The sequence below is a fragment of the Lepus europaeus genome, chromosome 3 (assembly GCF_033115175.1).
Source record: "Lepus europaeus isolate LE1 chromosome 3, mLepTim1.pri, whole genome shotgun sequence".
Lineage (NCBI taxonomy): Eukaryota > Metazoa > Chordata > Mammalia > Lagomorpha > Leporidae > Lepus > Lepus europaeus.
The window spans coordinates 150,141,778-150,164,268 of NC_084829.1; the positions used below are offsets into that span (position 1 = coordinate 150,141,778).

General features: G+C 45.3%; 1 protein-coding gene across 2 annotated transcripts in view; it reads left to right on the forward strand.

Annotated features, from left to right (window-relative positions):
- Positions 1–22,491, forward strand: part of UST (uronyl 2-sulfotransferase) — a 306,252-nt gene that overhangs the window by 102,204 nt on the left and 181,557 nt on the right. For both annotated transcript variants that reach the window (XM_062186900.1, XM_062186899.1), the window contains exon 2: positions 19,687–19,730. In XM_062186900.1, the coding sequence (XP_062042884.1) occupies positions 19,687–19,730 (44 nt within the window). The remainder of the gene's footprint in view (positions 1–19,686; positions 19,731–22,491) is intronic.

Genomic DNA, 22,491 nt, shown 5'->3' on the forward strand with positions numbered 1-22,491 from the left:
AGGCTGTGAAATGCATCAGGAGTGGTTTTTCTGCTTCCTCTTGTTTTGCTCTCGTTCCCCAGTGCTCCTCCATGGAAAGCAGATGGCGCTCAAAAAGGCCGATGAGTGTGATCTGGAAGCTGGAATAAGAGTATTTATAAATTGGGTCTGCTTTACATATATCATTGATTTATTCATAACAGATTGAAAACATAGATTAAGCCAAACCCAAGACGTTCCTTTGTATTTGACAATTTTTAGAACTAGAAGGGATCATGATTATGATCAATATGTTGGCTTCAAACCTTTAGAAATAACTTTGGCCTCAAATAGGAATGTCATGATAAAACACAGGTGGTACATACAGTGCTTCCATGATGGTGTGGCAGGTTCAAGAATGACTGCTGTTGCAGGAACTTGGCTCAAAAAATAACCCGCTTTCCTGGCATTTAGGTCATTTTTGAGGCATTAGTGATCCAAATAGATGCTCAAAACACTCCCTGGTGGGCAGCATCACAGGACCCACTTTTGAAATGGTCTTTCAAGTGCCCTTTGGGGAATTGTGGTATTTAAAGCCACTCCCCATAGAAATACATCGAGCACTGACTTTTCAGTTGGTGTCAAATTCTGTGATCAGAGGTGGAAGGAAGGAAAAGTCAGATGTTCTCTTAAATTCCTTTGCTTTGTTAGGAAAAGTCATTTACTCTTTACTTTAGTATAGAGAATGTAAAGAAAGAGCAAAACCTGGCATGTAGATGAGCTGGGTCCATGCCAAGGTGAACCTGCACTCGAGACCATGACATGAGGTCAGAATCCAGGGCCCATGTAGATCCCTTCTCTCCTTGCTGACATATCCACGTATGTCTCGTTTGTATGCATGTGTGTCTGTGTGTGAAGTGTGTGGGTGTGTCAGTCTCTCTGGGAGTGGGAATTCAGAGAAAAGACTTGCATGGCTTGGAGTTTTGAAAAATAGATTTTTTTTTTTGACAGGCAGAGTGAGACAGTGAGAGAGACAGAGAGAAAGGTCTTCCCTTTTCTGTTGGTTCACCCCCCAAATGGCTGCTACGGATGGCGTGCTGCGCTGATCTGAAGCCAGGAGCCAGTTGCCTCCTCCTGGTCTCCCATGCGGGTGCAGGGCCCAAGCACTTGGGCCATCCTCCACTGCCCTCCTGGGGCACAGCAGAGAGCTGGACTGGAAGAGGAGCAACCAGGACAGAATCCGGCATCCCAACTGGGACTAGAACCCGGGGTGCCAGCGCCGCAGGTGGAGGATTAGCCTAGTGAGCTGCAACGCCGGCCTGAAAAATAGATTTAATGAAAGAAGTAAATTGAGAACTGAATGACTTAAAAATTTGGTTAGGTGGAAAGAGGGAATAAAAATACTTCAGGTGAGGAAATGAGCTTTAGTAAACTTAATGCAAATGTTTTTGAGAGTATGCGCCAAACATAGTCAACAACAGAATGAGGTGTTAGGATGCCTCTGTCCCGCATTGAAGTATTTGGATTTGACTGCCTTTGACTCCGGCTTCCTGCTATGCAGGCCCAGGAGGACGGCAGTTGATGGCTCATGCAACAGGGTTCCTAGCTTCAGCTCCCAGCTTCAGGCCCAGCCAGGGGATGCTATGGACACTGGGGGATCAGTCCAGCAAATGAGAGCTTCCTGTCTGTCTCTGATTCACAAAACAAAAAGAAAAACAGAAACAGGGGCTGACACTGTGGCAGAGCAGATAAAGCTGCCACCTGTGTTGCTGGCATCCCAAATGGGCACTGGTTCATGTCCCAGCTGCTCTGCTTCTGATCTAGCTCCCTGCTAGTGGCCTGGGAAAACAGCAGAAGATGGCCCAAACTGCTTGGGCCCCTGTACCCATGTAGGAGACCTGGAAGAAATGCCTGGCTCCTGGCTTTGGCCTGGCCCTGCCCTAGCTGTTGTGGCCAACTGGGGAGTGAACCAGCAGATCTCTCTCTTTCTCCCTCTCTTTCTATAACTCTTTCAAATAAATGAATAAATCTTTAAAAAAAAAACCAAAACAAACAAAAGGAATGAGTCTTTTACACTGAGAAAGCATGCTTTTTTAAACAAATATCTTTTACATATATGCTCAGTTTTATGTGGCGTGATTTCTATAACTTTAGAGTGTATATACATATGTCTCTGTGTGTTCAGTTTATGTATGTATACATGCATGGACAGATGGAGAGAAAGTTTGAAAATTCTTTCCTAATTTGGCCCATAGCCATATCAGATTATTTTGTGTTATAACTAAAAGGTATAATTGCATGCTTTTAAAAACCTGTGATGGTTCCCCCAGACTTATTGCTGATACTGATTTGTAGAGGGGGCCAGGTGTGTGTAGAAAGGAAGCTGGCTATCATGGCCTCTGGAAACAGCGCTCTGAGTCCGTCATGCCTCTGCCCTCGACTCCATGCCCCTTCCTGGGAAAGCTGTTTGACCTTTCTTTGTTCCCTTGTCTACCTGAAGATTGAATGAAAGAGCTCTGTTTACTGTTTCCTAATGCATGATTCATAACAGGCACCTTCTAAGTAGCAATTCCTGTAGCTCAGAACACCACCAAGGGTCGCCCCTCCCCTCACAAGTCCCTTTTCCACTGTATTGGATTTCTGTTTGCTACTATAATTTGATTCTCTATTTCCAGCCTTCATCATGGTGGTTTCATTAGCATATTCAATTTCTCGCATTGTTTATAACCCTGGATTATTATTTCAATAATCCATAGCAGTTATTTTTGCTCCAGTGCTTCTCGATCCTATCATGAATGTATTTCTTCCATTGCTGAGTGGCTCCTTCAGTCATTCTCTGTGATGTACAGAAAGCACTCAGCGACTCTCCTATGACTTATCTTGTTATGGCCCCTACATCCGCATGATGTTTTCAGGTTTGTAATGGCTTTGCTTCTCTCTCAGATACTCAAGGTCTCCACTAGGCCAACCAGAGTCTTAGACCTTGGCCGTGACACCATCAGCAAGAACCCTTCAATTCTTCCATGCTCAATTCTAACATCAGTGCCTGTGTCCTGAAAGTAGACTCTCTCATACTTGTGCAACCCCAGTTCCTGCGGCAGGGGGCGTAACCTAGGACGTGTTTGCCTGCTATTCACAATAGCAAAAAGTATTTGATGCTTAGGTTGTCTGCCTGGCATAAAGTCATTCTCGAAATAAAAACAAACTGCATTCATCAGCTTTCCGTTCCCATTCCTACCTTTCTTTCTGGTACTGTGGAAGTTATATGTTCCAGTCTACATGCATATACACAAATATGTGTGTTTGTGTATACACACATATGCATATGTATGTGTATATATATAATGAAGGTACTGCAAAAAATTCACAGAAAATGGAATTAAAAGAGAAGTTTATTTGGTGCAAAAAATTTGGGAATCCATGCATACAAGGGGTCTTCAAAATGTTCATGGGAAGTAAATATTAAGACAGGACTATGAATAGGCTTCAAGATTTTTTATATCAAGGTAAAATTATTATTATTTTTTAAAGATTTTATTTGTTTACTTGCAAGTCAGAGTTACAGAGACGCAGAGGCAAAGAGAGGGAGAGAGGTCTTCCATCTGCTGGTTCACTCCCCAGATGGCTACAACAGCCAGAGCTTTGCCTGTCCGAAGCCAGGAGCCAGGAGCTTCTTCCAGGTCTCCCACACAGGTGCAGGGGCCCAAGGACTTGGGCCATCTTCCACTGCTTCCTGAGGCTGTAGCAGAGAGCTGGATCAGAAGTGGAGCAGCCAGGACACAAACCGGCTCCTATATGGGATGCCAGCACTGCAGGCGGCAGCTTTACCCACTATGACACAGTGCTGGCCCCAGGGTAAAATTACAATTCCATTTTTCCCATGAGCTTTTTGAAGTACCCTCATATTTAAAAATCCATTCATATGTTGGGTTTTGTGCTACACAGCGTCATGGCTATGTTAAAATGTCTTCTGATACCATCAATAGCCCTACTGCTGATATTAATCACACCGGTATATGAAGGAAATCTACATGAAAAACAAGGTGATTTTTAAAGGACGAATAGTTTGCCTTCCCTGTTCCCTCCAGCATAGGCTTCATTAGAGACGGCTCAGGCCAAGTTCATCACTGCCTCTAAGGGGACATAGTCCTGAGGCCCCTTCCCAAGCCAGGGCACTCATCACCCTGAATCTCTTGTCTTCTGATGAGCTGGTGCGCCCTGTGCATCATGATAATGAAGTTTGTTTGAATAGGCATAGATGCCTCGATGAATGCGTTCTGTTTCTGGAAAGGCGTATTTTCCAGTGAGCAAGCTGGCGTGAAGTAGGCTTGAATGTATTGGGAACCCACGAGTGTCAGACTCAACTCAGGAGTGGGCGACTCACTGTCACCCTGAAAGACCGTTCAGATTCCCAGATTAATGATGAATTCTAGGCAGGCAGGCCTTTTAAAAGGACTCCTTTTGCTGGGTATGAGGAAGCCCAGTTCCCCAACGCATTTTGTTGAAAGGTAGGATTAAGGCTTTGCTAGCAAAGAAACCGACCCAGTAAAGTGCTAAAGAGTATTTATGACCCACGGAACACTTTATCTTTTAGAATAACAATACCAGTGTAGGAACAGCCAAATCCTTGCCAGGGTTTTAAAAAATTGCATTTCATTCACGCCCAGGTATAACCTCTCATCATAAATCCTGAAAAATGTAGGGAAGACGGTGACAGGCCATTCCGGCACATAATGAGAGATGCATCTCTCAGCGCTAGGCCTGATGTTTATGGATGTGATTCCTGGGAAGAGGCTTTATTTAATACACCATGTTTTAAAATTGGCTGTATTTTAACTATAATCGTAAGAGCCATACTTTACTGTAGTTATGCCAAGCAGTTTACAAATGATCATTCTAATTCCCTCAACCCTATGAGTTAAGTTTCTTTCTTCCTGTTTTACCTATTGAGGGAAGTTAAGTTCAGAAACTTAGACCTTGGCCAAGGTCACAGCCAGTCAGCGGGTTGCCATCTTAGACTATTTTGCTACTTACATTCTTTCCCGTGTGCCTTCAGCTCATCCGTGGCAAGGAATTTCTGGCTTTTAGGTACCTATTTGTCTGTGGTACATTGCTTTTGTTTTGTTTTTGGTGCTGGGCATTTGTGCATTAAGAATAGTGAGGAGGTCAAAGATTCTTTTCATCATCCTATAGTATAATTGCATGAATGCAAGACCTCACCTGAATCCCATTAAATCTGACACAGAATAGAAGTAGAGAGCTGATAGGGAAAGGAGAGATGATGACTCTGTTGAAACTCACTCTTTTAATAGACACCATCAGGCTCAGATATTCAATTCCAGTTAATTTTCTGAGGATTACCGTGCTGAATGATTTCAATAATTTTTGCTGCTCTCTTAAAAACCCTCTTTTACATTTGAAGACCTAGTAAAGAAAAAATGAGGCTCTCTTCCTTGTGTTGCATGAAGGTTTCTATGAAAGCAGCATCCCAGATGGGCAGCTCCCAGCGTCTGTGCGGGACCAACTTTGCCACGAAGCCGTTTCACCTGCACGCTCTCTGAGTTGGCCTCAGCGCTCAGAGCAGCTCCTCGTGTTGCTCGCTCACATGCATCTCATTTCAGTGCCCTTTATTTGAAACACCCAGTAAAATGTTTCTCCTTGTACATTTCCTCAACGCATGAGAAGAATTGGCAAGTGACAAGTCATTTCACTGTCAAACATAGCAGCAATTCATGTAAAATACAGAAGACATGGGCACTCATTACCAGGGGCCTTAGGCCACGGCCTGAAACCCATCAAGCAGGAGACTGAAACATAAAATTTTTGTTATCCATTTAAAAGTATATCTGCTTTGACACCAATTTCCATGTGAAATTTCCTTGTGATCCATAACCCAGCACGAATGGCTGCACTCACAGAGGTCACTGGATAGGTTTCCCGAGTTAGTCCTCAGTCTTCTTCCACTGGGATCCTGGGTCCCACCTTCCTCTAGGTTCATAGCAGTGACCTTTACACACACACACATACACACCACACCACACCACATACACACACACACACACACCATTGCATAGAGCCTTGACACGGTGTGGAATGGGATTCCCATGACTTGGAACCCAAGTCCAATCTCAACCGTGATGTCACCTAGCCACGTGACCTTGGGTTGACCTTTCTTGTCTGTGACAAAGAAGGCCGGCTGCTGTGCCCTGCCACCCCTCCAAGGTCAATGGGAGGGCCGTTGAGATGATGGACTTCAACATGAAAGCTGCACATGCACGTCACTGCATTTTGGATGGGCCACGAGCCCCTCGACATCTTTGCAAGGATCTCCCTTTACCTGTCAAATGAGGCTGCATCTTCTGATCTGGGTTTCAAGGTCATGAGGACATTGCTATTTTAGTCACAATATCCTGCAGTCCCCTGGGCATGCAGATACCCCCATCCCATCTCCTGTTGCTGCACCCACTGATGGAGCCTGTTCCCCAGCAATGTACCTGCCCTTCTCTCGTGGTCCCTGACCCTCTCTTCTGCCACCCTGTCCTTGGGGCCATGGGTGCATCTCTTCCTGTCTCTTGGTTTCTGCCTGTGGCCTCAACACAGGCTGCCCACCATCTTCTGGGATGCGGCATCCATCCTTCATGCATTTTGTGGAGTTGAGAAGCCTCTGTGGTTTCTTCTCATACCACCCCATGCTGTACTCCACATCACACCATCCCAGGCAGAGCTGAGCATTTGTTTCGTAATCATTTCCCACTATCTGTCATCTCTTCTTACTGCAGGCTTCACAGGAACAGTGCTGAATGTTTGTGTCTTCACAAATCCCAAGGGTTAGAACCCTAATCCCAAGGATATTTGGAGGTCAGACTTTTGGAGGTGATTAGGTTTCGATTAAGTCTTGAGGAAGCCTGTATGGTGGCATCAGTGTCCTTAGAAGAAGGAGAAGAGGGGATGGTGCTTTGGCGTAGCAGGTAAAGTCACCGCCTGCAGTTCCAGCATCCCACATGGGTGCTAGTTTAAGTCCCGGCTACTCCACTTCTGATCCAGCTCTCTGCTATGGCCTGGGAAAGCAGTAGAAGATGGCCTAGATGCTGAGATCCCGGCACCTTCGTAGGAGACCTGGAAGAAGCTCCAGGCTCCTGGCTTCTGATCGGCCCAGCTCCATCCATTGCAGCCATTTGGGGAATGAACCAGCGGATAGAAGACCTCTCTCTCTCTCTCTCTCTCTCTCTCTCTCTCTCTGCCTCCCTGTAACTCCACCTTTCAAATAAACAAATACATCTTTTAAAAAAAGGGAGGGGGGGAGGAGACCTGAGAGATAGTTTCTTTGTCTCTCTCTTTCTCTCCCTACCATGTGTAGATGCAACCAGGAAGAGGGCCCTCACCAGAACCCTACCATGCTGGCATTCTGCTCCCAGACTTCCAGCCTCTGAAACTATGAGAAGCAAAAGTTTGTTTGTTTTTGTTTTTGTTTTTTAAGCCTCAGTCTTTGGTAATTTGCTCTAACAGCCAAAACTAGGACTCTGCACAGCGTCTGGCAGTGAAGAGGCCTTGGATAAATATTTGATGGTGAAGTAGCAGATATCCTGCTTCTAATTCTTCCCCTTGCAGCCTCCCAAATATTTAGCATTTCAGTCACATCCCTACACAGATCCTAATCTCACAGATTCTTGATTCATTTACTGAAGTTGCTATTTGCAAGGATTACTTCTTTTCAATCAACATGCTAAAACTTGAACATCTCAGTTCCTGTAGGAGCTGTGGGAGGCTGTGAACAGCAGCCGTATGCAGCAGGCATGGAATATTCTTTTTGGGAATTGTCTTCAGTGTTTGAAGTACATTTTTAAAGAAATCTGCTCAATGATCTATCTAGCCTCAGAGAAAGAATTTGATTATGGAAGAAAAACGCAGTTGTTCCGATTCAAGTTTAGAGAGTCGGGTAGGTGATCAAGCTTGCATTTTTGACCATTTAGGGTCAAAAGTGTTGTGTAGTCAGATTATTATGTTGTAAAATGAACATGTAAGTCTGTTCTTAACCTTTCCTGCTAACCAGCCACATGTCGTGGCCCAATTCTTAACTTCTCTTTGCTTCTGTTATTTTCCTTGTAATTTGATAGGTTGGACTGTCTAATACTTGTGTATATATTCCTGTTCTTAAAGTCATGTGTGTGTGTGTGTGTGTGTGTGAACACATGTGTGTGGAGGAGGGGAGTGCCAAGCCAGAGAGAAATTCCAGACTTAGAACAGTGGCACTTGGTTGAGCTGAAGCACTTTTCAAATACAACACTCCATTTCTGATGTTTTGCATGTTTGTTGTAATTTGTCAAAACTTTTCAGATCACAGAATACTTAGAAAATGACATTTTTTTTTGTGTGTGTGGTGCACTGAAGTGAACTGGTGAGGATGGAGGTACCTAAAAGAGTCTTAATGAAAACATTTGTTTCATTTTCTTTTTATTATGCAATTCCTAGAAAAACAAAGTATAATCCATTAGGGAAGATACTGAAAAAAATTCAAATTTATAATTGAGGATGATGACCTTTATCCAAATGTTAAACTCGAAATGCATCATTTAGGTCATGAGTGAGCCTTTTGGATAAAAAAATTTCAGACTTTTGAAAGCCACTATTAACAGAAAGCTTAGTTCCTGTGAAGAGGTGACACAAACAAAGCCATTTTAACAGATGTGTGAATTTCCTATGGTGACTCTAACAAATAACCACAAAATGTGGTGGCTGAAGATGACCCAAAATCACTCTCTTACATTCGTTTGAAAGGGGTTTTGATGGGGTGAAATGAGGATGTGGCTGTTTCCTTGCCTTTTCCAGCTGTTAGAGGCTGCCTGCATTCCCCAGCTTGTGGCCCCTTCCTCCATCGCTGAAGCCGTCTCCACACCCTCTGCTTCTCTGGTCTCGTCTGAGCCTCCTGCCTCACTCGTGCAAGGGGCTCTGCAGTGACATTGGGCTCACTCATGTGATCCAGAACAACTGCCCACCTCAGGGTCCCAGTCCTCAGCACGTCTACGAAATCCCTTTGGCCACAGGTTCTGGGGATTAGGGTGAGGACATCTTGGTGGGGGGGACATTGTTCAACTTATTGCAGCCTACCCTTCAAAAATTCACACCAATTGGAGTTATATTCTAAAAGTCAAGCAGAGGTTCCTTTTACAATGTTGACAAATGTAATGCTAAAATTTCCTACAGTAATGTGAATGGATTCTAGTCCAAACTAACTTTTTTTTTAAATTTATTTGACAGATAGAGTTAGACAGTGAAAAGAGAGAGATACAGAGAGAAAGGTCTTCCTTCTATTGGTTCACTTCCCAAATGGCCGCTACCCCCAGAGCTACGCCAGGAGCCAGGTGCTTCCTCCTGGTCTCCCATGTGGGTGCAGGGGCCCAAGCACTTGGGCCATCCTCCACTGCCCTCTCGGGTCACAGCAGAGAACTGGACTGGAAGAGAAGCAACTGGGACTAGAACCTGGCGCCCATATGGGATGCTGGCACCACAGGTGGAGGATTAACCAAGTGAGCCATGGCGCCAACCCAAACTTTCTATATCCAGCATTTCAAAATAATGAAGACTGCAGAATGGCCTCTTGTGTAGTGTAGCCATCCTGTAGCTAATGGCCCGTTGGTTAGAAATGGGCAGGAGGTAGCCAGAGGTGTTGTGCTGCCTCTGGAATTAGGACCTGTGCACAGCTAGCCACCCAGAAGTCCTGTGCTAGCTCCCCGAGCTCCTGGGATTTCAGATTCCTCAGCAGGCATTTCTTCCTGATGGGCAGGCGACACTGCCTGAGCTACACAGCCATCTGGTAAGTGTGGAGTGTTGCATGAAGAGATCAGACCCTACTTGCCTAGGCTACCCCTGGGTTGTCCCAGAAAGGATCAGTCTCTTAAGAGAGTGCTGTGACTCCCAGACTGCAATCTCTGAGAAAGCAGGGAGTGTGCAGTGCACAGAATGGCTTCAGAGTCAAGAGACCAGGACCACATTGAGGAGCATGTGCTGATGAGCATGGTCAAACCTGGGCAAGTCACCTTCTACTGCTTTCCCAGGCCATAGCAGAGAGCTGGATTGGAAGAGGAGTATCCAGGACTAGAACTGGCACCCATACGGGGTGCGGTGCCACAGGCAAAGGATTAACCTACTGTGCCATAGTGCCAGCCCCTAAACTTATCTTATAATTCCACTTTGTACAAACTTTTTGAGGTCCTCTTGTATTTTCAGGACACTTTTGCCTGTGTTAACTGGTTGGGTGAGCATCCAAGACTTTTTAAAAAGATATCTTTGTGAAAATATTTAAATATTGATAAAAAATGAAGCCATTTGTTTTAATTCAGTGGAAAATAATTTCATTAAAGCGTAAATAAAGCTGTGCCAGCAATTTTCCTTCATTACAGTGTTTTGGGGACCGTGTTAATTATAAGAAATGGGGCTATTGGAGGCATTTACTCTGCATACAAACTCCTCATTGTTCACCATGGCTGGTGTGTGCTGACAGCTCCCTCTCAGAGAAATGCAACCCGTGCTGATGGTGGAAAGTGTGGCATTAGCATAATTTTTTGGCAAGGACAAGGCAGAGTTGCAGCATCGCCTTCTACAGTGACTCCTTCATTGCCAGCCTCTCTCCCGAGGCCCCAGCTCCAGGGGGTGATGCAGGGGCACGATTGTGTGGTGCCGCCAAGGATCCAGTGTGAAACAGCTTCTGAGTAAGACATGGAAGGCTCTCAAGGATTATGGCTTTAAAGGACCCATGAAGAAAGGCTTTGGAAAGAATTGCTTGTGTTTGATCAAAACTGACAGTGTCGAGGTGGCTTTTTGACATTGACACTAATGCATGTTATGGTTCCTATAAGGGGAATTAGCATTAAAACATTTTTGTTCTTCAGGGACCAATTCAGACAAAAATAGATCTGCTAATGCATGACTTCAGAGTCAAGAATAAATTATATCTCCTGAGGCTTTGGAAGTTCATTTGCACTTTGCTAAATGTAGTTCGAATAATTGGGAAAAAAAGTTTGTGCATTTTAGAATACATCTCAATTCAGTATCAGAAAGTAATAGAATCTACTAATTATTTTATATTAATACTCACCCTTTATACAATAAACTACTTTTCTGACCTCAGGATTCCCTTTGATTTCCTGAATAAGAAACAGAATTATAACATGAGAGATGTAGGCATTTGACTTAGTGGTTAAGACCTGGTTGGGACGCCTGCCTCCCACATCAGAATGCCTGGGTTTGAGTCCCAGCTCTGCTCCTGATTCAGCTTCCTGCTACTACTCACCCTTTGAGGCAGCAGGTGAAGGCTTAATTACTTGAGTCCCCGCTACCTGTGTGGGAGACCTGGAATGAGCTCCTGGCTCCTGCCTTTGGTTTGGTCCAGCCTCTACTATTGCAGACATTTGGGGAATGAACCAGTAGATGGAGGAGTTCTCTCTCTGTCTCTCCACTCTCCCAAATGAGATGACACAACTGATACGATTCGGTAATGTAAGATAAAGGACCAGTGGCATTCATTGAGCATTTACTATTTTATAGGCACTGTGCTAAGTGCTTTATACATAGGCTGAATTTAATTTTACATTTAATTTAAAATAAATTTATATTTAATGCTTTAAATGTTGCTGATACCTCAATGAGTTAATGGCCTCAGGTTGCAGATGGGAGCATTGAACCTTGGGGAATTACAGGACGTCTCCAAGGTCACGGAATTGAAGGGCAGGTCTAGGATTTCCACCTGGATGCCTCCATGACCCTGGAGCTACTGTTGGTTGTCACTGGTCAGTTCACTTAGTGTACCTTACTGAATCTGTTAAGTGGTCTGGGCTTCTTCCTACTCTCTCTTACTTAAGAGTGGCTGTTGTTATTTAAGATAGTAGGAGCCCTGGCCCTTGTTTTCAGTAGTCCTCCCTCATGCGGGCGATCCTGGCAGTAGCTATATTCATTGTGCTGTCTCTGTTGGATTCACCCTGGGTGTTGGGTGCCTCTGCAGACCGAGTTTCCCCACCTCCTCTCCATGCCGGGCCCACTGCTGGGAAGGAAGGGATGCTTCTCTGTGCTGGGACCACAGAGTGCTTTTGCTTCCGATTTTCCAGGGGCCTCTTCCTTGTAGATCCCGTGGGCCCACTGACTGTGTTCGTGGGATCATAAGGCTTCTGCAGGACTGATGGGATAGTTCCTGGTTGTATAAGTCAGGCAGGGGCTGGGGGAATTCCAGGCGGATGGAGGATTGGGTTTGACCTCCTCACTTGACACATGAAGCAAGAAGTTCAACACAACAATACACTGCAGGAACAATAATTCTTTTTTTTTTTTTCTTTTTTTAAGATCTATTTATTTGAGAGGCAGAGTTCCAGACAGAGAGAGGGAGAGACACAGAGATGGGTCTTCCATCTGCTGGTTCACTCCCGAAATGGCCATAACGGTCAGAGCTGGGCCCATCTGTAGCCAAGACCCAGGAGCTTCTTCTGGGTCTCCCACGTGAGTGCATGGGCCCGAGCACTAGGGTCATCTTCTACTGCTTTCCCAGGCCATAGGCAGAGAGCTGGATCGTAAGTGGAGCAGCTGGGACTCAAACCAGCGCCCATATGAGATGCTGGTGCTGCAGGTGAAAGCTTAACCTGACATCCCACAGTGCTGGCCCCAACAATTCTCCTTGAAAAGATATTAGGAGTCTCAGAAAGGTTTAGGGGGACCCCTGTAGTTTGAGGGGTGAGCTCCATGCCCAGAGCTACCCTGTGCCTGCACAGTCCTGGGCAGCCTGTGCACCGGCCCCAGCCCTTTTCAGTCTCTTCACAGCCCTGGAACAGGTGCTGACCAGAGTCCCCTGGTGCTGGCCTCCCTTGGCAGTGGTTCTTCTGTGATTAACCTTCCTGCATCTGCGTTGTCCTGTGACCCATGACCTCCCCCAGGAGTGATGGAGGTGACCCGTGATTGACATGAGCCTGATTCAGATCCCTCCTTTTTTTTTTTTTTTTTAACTTCTGGAAAAAGTGATTTAGCCTGAATCACAAGTATGTTCATTTGTATTTTGTAGCTCAATAGCTCTCAACCCTGGCTAGACGTTAGAATTACCTGAGGAACTTTAAAAAATATGAGATGCTTGGGACTTGTCCCGGAATAATTAAACCAGAGTAGCTAAGGCTAGGGCTTGGCATCAACATTTCTTAAAAGCATTGCAGACGAGTGGAATGTGCAGTGGAGGATAAAAGCTGAGTGAGAGAGGGGAGAGGCAGAGGAGGTGGCTCTCGTGCAACCGGCACTGCGAGCAGACACTTGCTAGTGCCTTTGGTGCGAGATATTCTTCTGAGTGTTTTTCATAGGATGAAATTATCCTCATGTGTTCCATACAGTAACCGAGAGGCTGATTCCATTTTTTCAGATGTGTGTGTGTGGAAAATTTTGAGAAGGGTGAGCAGTGTATTCACAGTGGAATGACATTTCTTGGGGGCATTCTCTACTAACAAGATTTAGCCTGTTTCAGTACACTTCGTCTAATTTTTCAGATTTATTGTCTTGTCATAGAAGACTAGAGCGTTCTTGTATGGTCAGCGTGCCTTGGTTCTGCCAGGGGAAACATGGAAATATTATGGTAAACAGCCAGAAATCTTCAAATTTCAGGGCCCAGATTTTGACCTCCTAGTTTCTGGCATCAGATTTCATGTGAGTTTCCTGAAATACATCTTTGCTAAAAATGGCTTGTAAGTATGGAGACCTTGACACATGCATGACCCTACAAGGACTCTGGTCAGCACGCCCGCTGTATCGCCCATGTACTTGGAGTCAGCACCTTGTCACGGTGACACATGACCTCACATGTCATATTTGTACTGTCTCTGGGATGTGTCCATCATGAAGAGTTGGGTGGCTAGGGTGAGATTTAGGTTTTATTGGCATTTCCTGGTTTCAAAATCTGAGATCACTGGCCTTCTAGTCAAGGCATTTTCAAAAACATGTGAAACCATTAGTGTGTTGTTTTCGTGTACAGATCTATGAATGTTATTGTGTTGATAGAATCATGTAAGCACCATGTCAGCAGCATGTGGGCCAGCTCCATGGGCTGGTGTGTGGCTTCGAGCCAGAAGCCACCTCTGACTCCTCCATCCATCTGAAGCCTGGATAAGCTGAATCTCCTGTTAGAGTGTGGTCTCTGTGCCAGCCTTGCTAGTGAATCTTGGCAGTTCAGACAGGCTCTACTTGGAAGTTTGACCAGTGGTAGGAGTGGAAACACGGGGTATGTATCTTCTTTTTCTCCAGCTTGAGAAGACACTGTATTTCTTTTTTTCTTTCTTTCTTTTTAAGATTATTATTTATTTGAGAGGTAGAATTACAGTGAGAGGGAGAAAGAGAGAGAGAGAGAGAGAGGTCTTCCATCCACTGGTTCACTCCCCAAATGGCCGCTACAGATGGAGCTGGGCCAATCCAAAGCCAGGAGTACGGAGCTTCTTCCAGGTCTCCCACGTAGATGCAGGGGCCCAAGTGCTTGGGCTATCTTCTGCTGCTTTCTTAGTCTATAGCGGAGAGCTAGATTGGAAGAACAGCCAGGACTTGAACTGGCACCCATATGGCACTGCCAGTGGAGGATTAACCTGTGCCACAGTGCCAGCCCCTATATTTCTTTCTTTTTTAAAAAAGATTTATTTATTTGAAAGGCAGAGTGACACACAAAGGGAGGGACGGGGGGTGGAGAGAGAGAGAGAGGGAAGGAGGGAGGAATGGAAAGATGTCCGCAATAGCCAGAGCTGGCACGTTGAAGCCAGAGACCAGAAACTTCATCTTGATCTTCCTTGTGGGTAGCTTGGGACCACACACTTGAGCCATTCTTTCCCAGGGTGCATTGCAGGATGCCAGATCAGAAACAGAAGTGCTGGGGGTGTCCAGTCTGGGACACAAGTGTCTCAAGCTGTGGCTTAACTTTCGGAGCCGCAATACCCACTCTGATACTGTATTTCTGGATCCTCAAAGGAAGGACTTGAGATATGACAAGGAGGCTCGAATCACAATGCTAAGCATTCAGCTTGCTTTCTGGAAAGAGGAGAAGGATGTGCCTGTAGCATTCTCTGTGCTGCCTCTTGGGAGGCTACAGTCTGAATCTGCAGTGCCTAGGGTGGAAATACACAGGTACGTGGAGGGGGCCGCAGATGAGGGCTGGTGTCTGGGCCACCGCCCACTGCCATCTCTCCGGTACCTTTTCTTCCTTTTCCTGGTTTTAGATCTTGAGCTGTGCTCAAAGGCCGGGAGGGCTTGGCTCTGATTTTGCCCACCACTTACCATCTCCAGAACCCTCCACAAGGCCTAGCAGCCAGCGCTTCTTTGCTGCATGGAAGCCGACTCAGGACAGCCCCTCTGGATGCCAGTGTTCACCCTTGGACCTCCACAGGGAATACGTTCCCAACTCTAGTTGCAGAAATTGTGTCAGTTGCGTTGACTCTGCACCGTGAAAGCATCAAGTCCTAGGATGAAAAGCTCTACCTAAATCCCGAGTGATAACAATTGTGCCCTAGAAATGAGAAACTGGCTGTCTGCAGCTGATGGAACACCCTGTGTCCAGGTAGCTGCTCGCTCTCTTCAGAACCTCTGTTACCAGGGTGAGGCCCGTACAGCCTCTGGGCTTTGCTGACTGCAGAGTTCTAACTGTTGACGGCAATGTGGAGAACTGCTGATGAGATTACGATGCCCAGGGTCCAAGGGCCAGCAATGGTGAGCCCTGTCCCTCCTGTGTGCAGAAAGAACTGTTAAGAGGGCTGACTCGTTCTCGTGCCATGGCATCTGACAGTGAGAGTCCTCCATAAAGAAGGGAGCAGGGTGGAGGATGGAGGGAGAAGATGGTCAGAAAATGATGAATTATCTTAAAAGATCCTTGCATTTTCCAGAGCAAGAACTACCCAGAGCAGTCAAGCTACACGTATGGGTTCCAGTTCCACGCTGTTGTTAGTTGGCTGAGTGGCTTGAGTGAGACGCTTAACTTACTTCACCTGGTGGGATCAGTGCACTCTTCATAAAGCACCTGGCAAATCATTAGCATTCAATAAAGGTTATGATGCAGGCCTCTGTGAACTTACTGGTTTCCAGGTCCTTCCACAGGGGAAGAGGTGCTCTGTAAGATTTCTGGTGTAGACAACAGGTTAACCCAGGATTTTACTCAGTAAGCAAACACTGCGTGCTTACTCTGTTCCAAGTTCCATTTCTAGGAACTGTAGCGATGGACAAGTTGGCAAGGGGTTTATATGCTAGTTGAAAGAGACAGTAAGTAAGTAAACCAATCAGTGAGCATACTATTTTATTTTTCAATTATGGATTGATTCATTTTGAAAGGCAGAGAGACAGAATGAATAAGTACTCCTTTCTACTTGCTCACTTTCCGAATGCTGGCAAGGGCTGGTGCTGGCAGCTCGTAACTCAATCCAGGTCTCTTGAGTGGGTGACAGAAACTTGAACCATCCTCTGCTTCCTCCCAGGGTCTACACTGACAGGCAACTGGAATCAGGAACCCAACCTGCATGCTCCAATGTGGGCTGTCAGCATCTCACCTACCATCTTACTCTCTAGGCCAAACGCTCACCCAAGATGTGAGCGTCTATAAGGAAGTGACTGAGAAGAGCTTGGATGAAGAGGGTGGGAAAGAACTGTTCTGGAAGAGGAAAGAGCCAGCTCAGTGGGCCTTGGTTGGCTGCAGACTGAAGTGTCTTGGAGCTCATAGAGGAATGCTGTGGCCAGAGGAGGCTGGGGTGGGAGGAAGGACCTGCGTTGTGTAGGCCCTTACAGACCATGTTGACTAGCATGTGCTTAGAGAAGCAGATATGAAACAGAAGGCTAATCAGATCTGACTAGGTGAAGCATGCACTAGTTTCCATATGGGTAGGGAAGAAAACTACAATGAGTGAAGAGACCCAGGGGAGGTACAGAAGGCACAGGGGATGGTGAGAAGCAGTCAGCTTTGAGTGATATGTTGAAGACTGAGCCAACAGGACTTGTGGTTTTGTTGGTTATGTACAGAGTAGGGAAGAAATGGATCAAGGGTGACTCTTGGGCTTTGACCTGACAAGGGGACATATTTGAGGGGAGGGACAAGTTGTGTAACCCAGTGAGGAACACAGGGGAAGCAGAAGTTTGGAGGATGGAATTGGAGCAAATGAAGAGCTTCCTTTGGGACAGGCAAAACAGGAGACGCCTGTAGACATCCTCTGGGCAGCAATTGGGCATTGAAATCACCCCTTTTAGGAAATTTTAGGACCTTGTTCTTATGGAAACTTTTATATTTTAGAAACATTTTGTTACTTGAGCTCTCTTTGGTCCTAGAGATTGATATGTGGAGGACACACTGGAGGGTTTTGGGGGTTTCTCACATCCCCCTGGGGAAGAGGCATTCCTGCAATGAGCAGATGGAAATGCTGGCCCTCTACCAGTGACATGATGGGAGAATATTTCTAAGCAGCTCTCCAGACCCAGGCAGCTCTTTCTCTGTGTTCTGTTACACCTGTCCTCTTTACTGAGTCTGATCTAGATCTTACATCCTGTCTAGGTGCATTCCTAGAGGAGTTCAGCACAGCAATTAAGATCTAACAAATTGTTAATCGTGTTTACATTTGAAAGGTTCCTGGAAAATAGTCCAATTAGGAGCATGGAAAGTGAGTGTCTTGTGTGCTAAACTTGAGTCCCATTTTCCCTTTGCCATCTACAAAAGGCTGGTGAGTACAGTCCTTGTGGACATGGAGTGGGTTATAAATCACAAACTGCAAAGAAAAGGGAATGGGTGATGACTCAGTGTGGAAAAACCTGTACGCCAAACCCACTTATTTATTATGTTTGGATACATTTACTCAGTTGAACTGTCCCTGGCTTACGCTCTGCTTCCCCGTCTTATTCCAACTTCTTTAGTCACTTTTGCTCTCCACTGTCAAAAGCACCTTTCATCCACTCAAACTAGGACATTTATCTTGCCCCTTAATCTACTGCCCTCTATAAATATTCTTAAGCTTCCAACATTTCCTGCCTTCAGTTCTATGAGGAAGTCTGGTCATCTTTACATCTGGGGAAAGGTGATTTCCTCTAGACTCAATGATCATTACTCATCTTGGATGGGTTCCTCAGATTATATCAACTGCATTATTGGATACCCCTCTGATCAGACATTGCCAGGTGGTAACATCTGTAGTGTCTGGGTGCACACAAGCTGGAGATGGCAAGATGCAAGGTAGGCTTTTTAGAAGGGCAACTGCCTGGACATACCCTGGGAAAACCAGGCTTCCCTCCTCCATGCAGTGTAACAGTTCTACGACTGTTGACTGAGTTAGGGACTTTCTCCAGGTCTCTGTACAATGGGGACAATTCTAGCCCACCGCAGATATTCAAATTAGATGAATGAATATGAATACCTGTAAAACACATTTTAGATTATCTGGCACATAAAGGGAAATCTGAAGCTTCATTGCTTTCCGAATGCCTCCGAGTCTTATTCATTGGGAAACAATAATCTTGCACCCTGGAAGTTCACATGCAGTGTGGCTGTCAGTGCAGACACATCAGCCTTTAGAAGTGGGCTCGATTGAAAAGCTGATGGAGAAGTGACACCTGCCAAGCAATCTGCAGAAGTGGAGCACAGAGGGTTCTCATCGTGTGCTTCCTGTGACCAGCTGTGTAGCATCGTTGGGGAGCTGGTTAGAAATGCAAATACTCAGAGATACTGAATCAGAACAGTGGGGCCAGGCATTCTGTGTTTGTAATGAACCTTCATCCAGCTAATTCTGATGCAGACTGAAGTTGGAGAACTCATAGTGTAAGGTAAACTCCACAGACCAGTCGTCCCTCCTTACCCTCAGGGGATACGTTCCAAGACTCCAGTGGATGCCTGAAACTGTAGCTAGTGTGGAAACCTATGTAGATGGTATTTTTTTTTCTCATGCCAATGATAAAGTTTAATTTATAAATTAGGTGCAATAAGAGATTAACAGCACCAATGATAAACAATTTCAACAATTTACTTTTTCCTTCTTCACAATTTCATGGATAGAAGATTCATTCTTATCATACATTTTAGCAAGTTGAGCATATAATTTTTTTTATATTTAGTCAAGAGCCTTCACCTTCATTTAACAGAAACACTTTATAGCTTCTCTGGCATATCTGGATTTCCAGCTTCACTATTGATACTTTGGGGCCATTATTAAACAAAATAAAGATAGCTTAAACATAGGGACTGCAATACAGTGACAGATGATTGAGAATTGACAACTACTAGATGGCAAATGGGTGGGTAGAGTATACAGCATGGACACGCTGGACAAAGGAATGATTCCCTTCCCAGGTGAGAGAGCAGGACAGTGGGAGATTTCATCACCCTACTCAGAACGGCTCACAGTTTAAAACTTACCAGTTGTTTACTTGTGGAAGTTTGCTTGTGATATTTTTAGAGTACAATTGGCTATAATAACTGACACTGTGGATAAGGAAAATGGCTGTAATGGGGGAAGAACAATGGCACATGTTTCTGTGTGTGTGTTTGTGTGCATACTTGTGTGTGTGGAATGCAGCTGTTGAAACTGTCGCCAAGCATGGTAATATCAGCAAAACCTGGCCAAACTGGTGATTCATGACCCATTCTTCTTTGGTACTAGTTTTGGAATAGAGAAATCTCTATAATGCTTATTTTCAATGCTTTGCATTAAATTCCTTCAGGGTTTTAAAAAGGTGATCCATCAAATTTCTTCTTTTTTTTTTTTTTTCTAGGAAATTCCACTTATTTGGATGACCATGGACCACCTCCTAGTAGGGTAAGACTTGCTTGGGATGTGAACCCTTTTTCCTTAACAGCTTCTGACTCAACTCCACCCAACCAGGTCCCTCCTGGCCTTGAATTGCTTACAAGAAAATAGTAGGTGGCAAATGTTAAATTAATCTTTGGCTTCTAATAAGGGGGAAGGGAAGATCAAGAAGGGAGCCAGAGGGAGAAGGGCTGTAGAGCTCCTGTTTCATTGGTAGCTGTAGTTACCCAGGTGCTGAGGCTGTAGACTGGCTTCAGACCTGGGGTGGCTTCTCCTGTTTGTTGCCACGTTCACCTTGGTGTTGACACTGGCCCATGATGTGCTGCCCACACCCTGCTTCCCCATGTATTTGGGCTTTGGGATTAGACTTGCTTCTGTCCCATCTCCCCAAGCATAGCCACTGCCCTTTCAAAGCTGGCCTGGCCTGGCCGTGCACCCACTTTCATTCTTCCTAAGAACGGTTCTGCCTGGCTTTTTAACAATATTCCCTTAGTATATTTTCCCCACCACTGTCTATTTTCTTGAGATCAATAAAAACCAAATGCCAACCTAGTGAAAAGCAAGAAAACTAGGACCAATGATCATTGTACATGAGAAAATACATGTAATGCAATAGGCTCTCCTTTATTTCCAAACTTACATCCCTTGTCATTTTTTTTGCATCACTTTTTTTATTCCTGGGAGGAAATGATGGTAGCAGTTGATCTCTACTTGGAAAGGGGAGAGGTTTATGCTTGGCAGAATGAAAAGTTGCTGATCCCATATCTATCACTCTCACTTTAAGATTTGTCTTGCTGACCTATGAAATTCTAAAGTATAGATACCTGTGCTGCAACTCTCCTAGTACTTGGTGGTTTTCTTAGTCTTTGGCCTTGGAAGGTGATGATGTCTGCAAAGGGTGGTTGTAAGAACATGGTGAGAAGGTCACCAGCCACCCACTGCAGGGGCTTTGGGGAAAATCTATCTCAGAGTCACTTTACAGCACCACATTGATGATCATGAGCTTCACGGTAAGATGTTTCTAGATTCAACGTTGGTTCTGCGATGTTCCAGCTGTGTGACATGGGACACTTCACTTAAAATTCTCATGTGCAGAGTGGGACTAAAATTATCAGCCACAGCACAGGAGTCTGAATGGATTGATGAGCTGATGTATCGTACACACTCAGCACCTACATGATGAATATCGAATCAGTGGTGGCTGGTGGTTGCCAGACTTGGGTATCGTTAAGATTGTGGCTGAATGGTGTAGTAGCATTTGTCTGTCACAGTTGCAGATGGTTCCACCACTTAATCTACCAGAGGCATATTGAGTGCCTATGATACTGCAGGCACCAGAAATACAAAATGAACAACAAAAATAGTCCCTGTCCTAGAGAAGCAATGGAACGTAGGTGATTTTGTGCCATATGAGACTAAGAATCGTGTCTAATTTGCCTCAGATCCTCACATCCTTGTGTTAGCTTCAATGCACAAAGAGGCCCATCATAGTCATTCATTGAGTTTCATGGAATTAGACCGTGGAATCCAGAGCTGGCACCTGAATTAGGTCTCCTGGATCCCCTCCCAGGTTCTTTCCACTAGGCTGGTATTCTCAAGCTTCAGCTTGCATCAGAATTACCTAGAGGCATATTCAAACACATATTGCTGGGTCCTGTCCCCAGAGTGCCCAAAACTCAGTAGGTTAGGGATAGGACCAGAGCATTTACTCCTACAAACCCGCACGTGATGCTGGTGCTGGGGGTCTGCAGGCCACATCTGAGAAATGTTGCCCTAGAGGCCAGGACTCCAATGAAACCTGGTTCCCTGGGCAGTTTTCCTGTGTTTTTCTCACTGTAAATAGCCTACAGAGAGTGGGATAGCCTTGTGCGTAAAGTACGTTTGAATATTACGTTGTCTGGTGGTGAAAATGTACTTTCTTTGGTCATTGCCTACTCAGAAGAGAAAACAGGGGAGGAAGGAGTGGCACAAACAACCTGGTAGATTCTGTCACCCCTGTCTTCTCTTGTTTCCCATCGAAGAATCAGGGAAGCCCCCCCCCCCGCCCCCCGAAGGCCACGAGCAGGGATTTGGTGGCCCTGTTGGTGGAACCCTTCAGCTATTTCCTGCCGTAGCTTCTTGGGAAATTCCTTTGGGTTCCAGGTTGCTAAACAGGGTTTTATTCTCTAGTGGGAAGACCCAGGCTAACCTGAAATGAACTTGTCTTTTTAAACTTCTTCCTTGGTAGCCAGCCTGAGCCATCCCTTTAGTCTGCCTGCTGGCCTCGCCATAGCTGAGGAGCCCAGCTAACCTGTCTGTTCAGCAGCATGGTAGGTGCTAGATTCCATGCCACTCTCTTTGCTCCCTGCTATGCTTCAACCTTAACCCCTGCAGCCTGATTTCCAGTACCATCCTGATTCATAAAAATGATCAGATTTGTATGAGATTATTTTACACCACTTGTAGAGTAAATCTGATTCCATCAATTCTTTTCCAAGTTTAAGTACTATGAATACAATCTCTTTGAATCAGCAGATATTTACCTAATACAGATTCTATCAGGGGAACTGCATTCTCATTGTCTGAAAGTGGAGGAGCAACACCGTCCTTGACTTTTTAAGCAGTGGGCATAGGAAGAAGAAGACGATAAAAAGGGTGAAGACAGTCCTGGTGCGCTGACATCACTCCATCCAAGGTTACGGCTTCTGGCAGGGGGAAGTGAATCCTGGAGGTCAGACTTGGGTCCTGTGAGCATCTCCTGCGCTAGGGCCTTGGAGATTTGAGTCTGTAG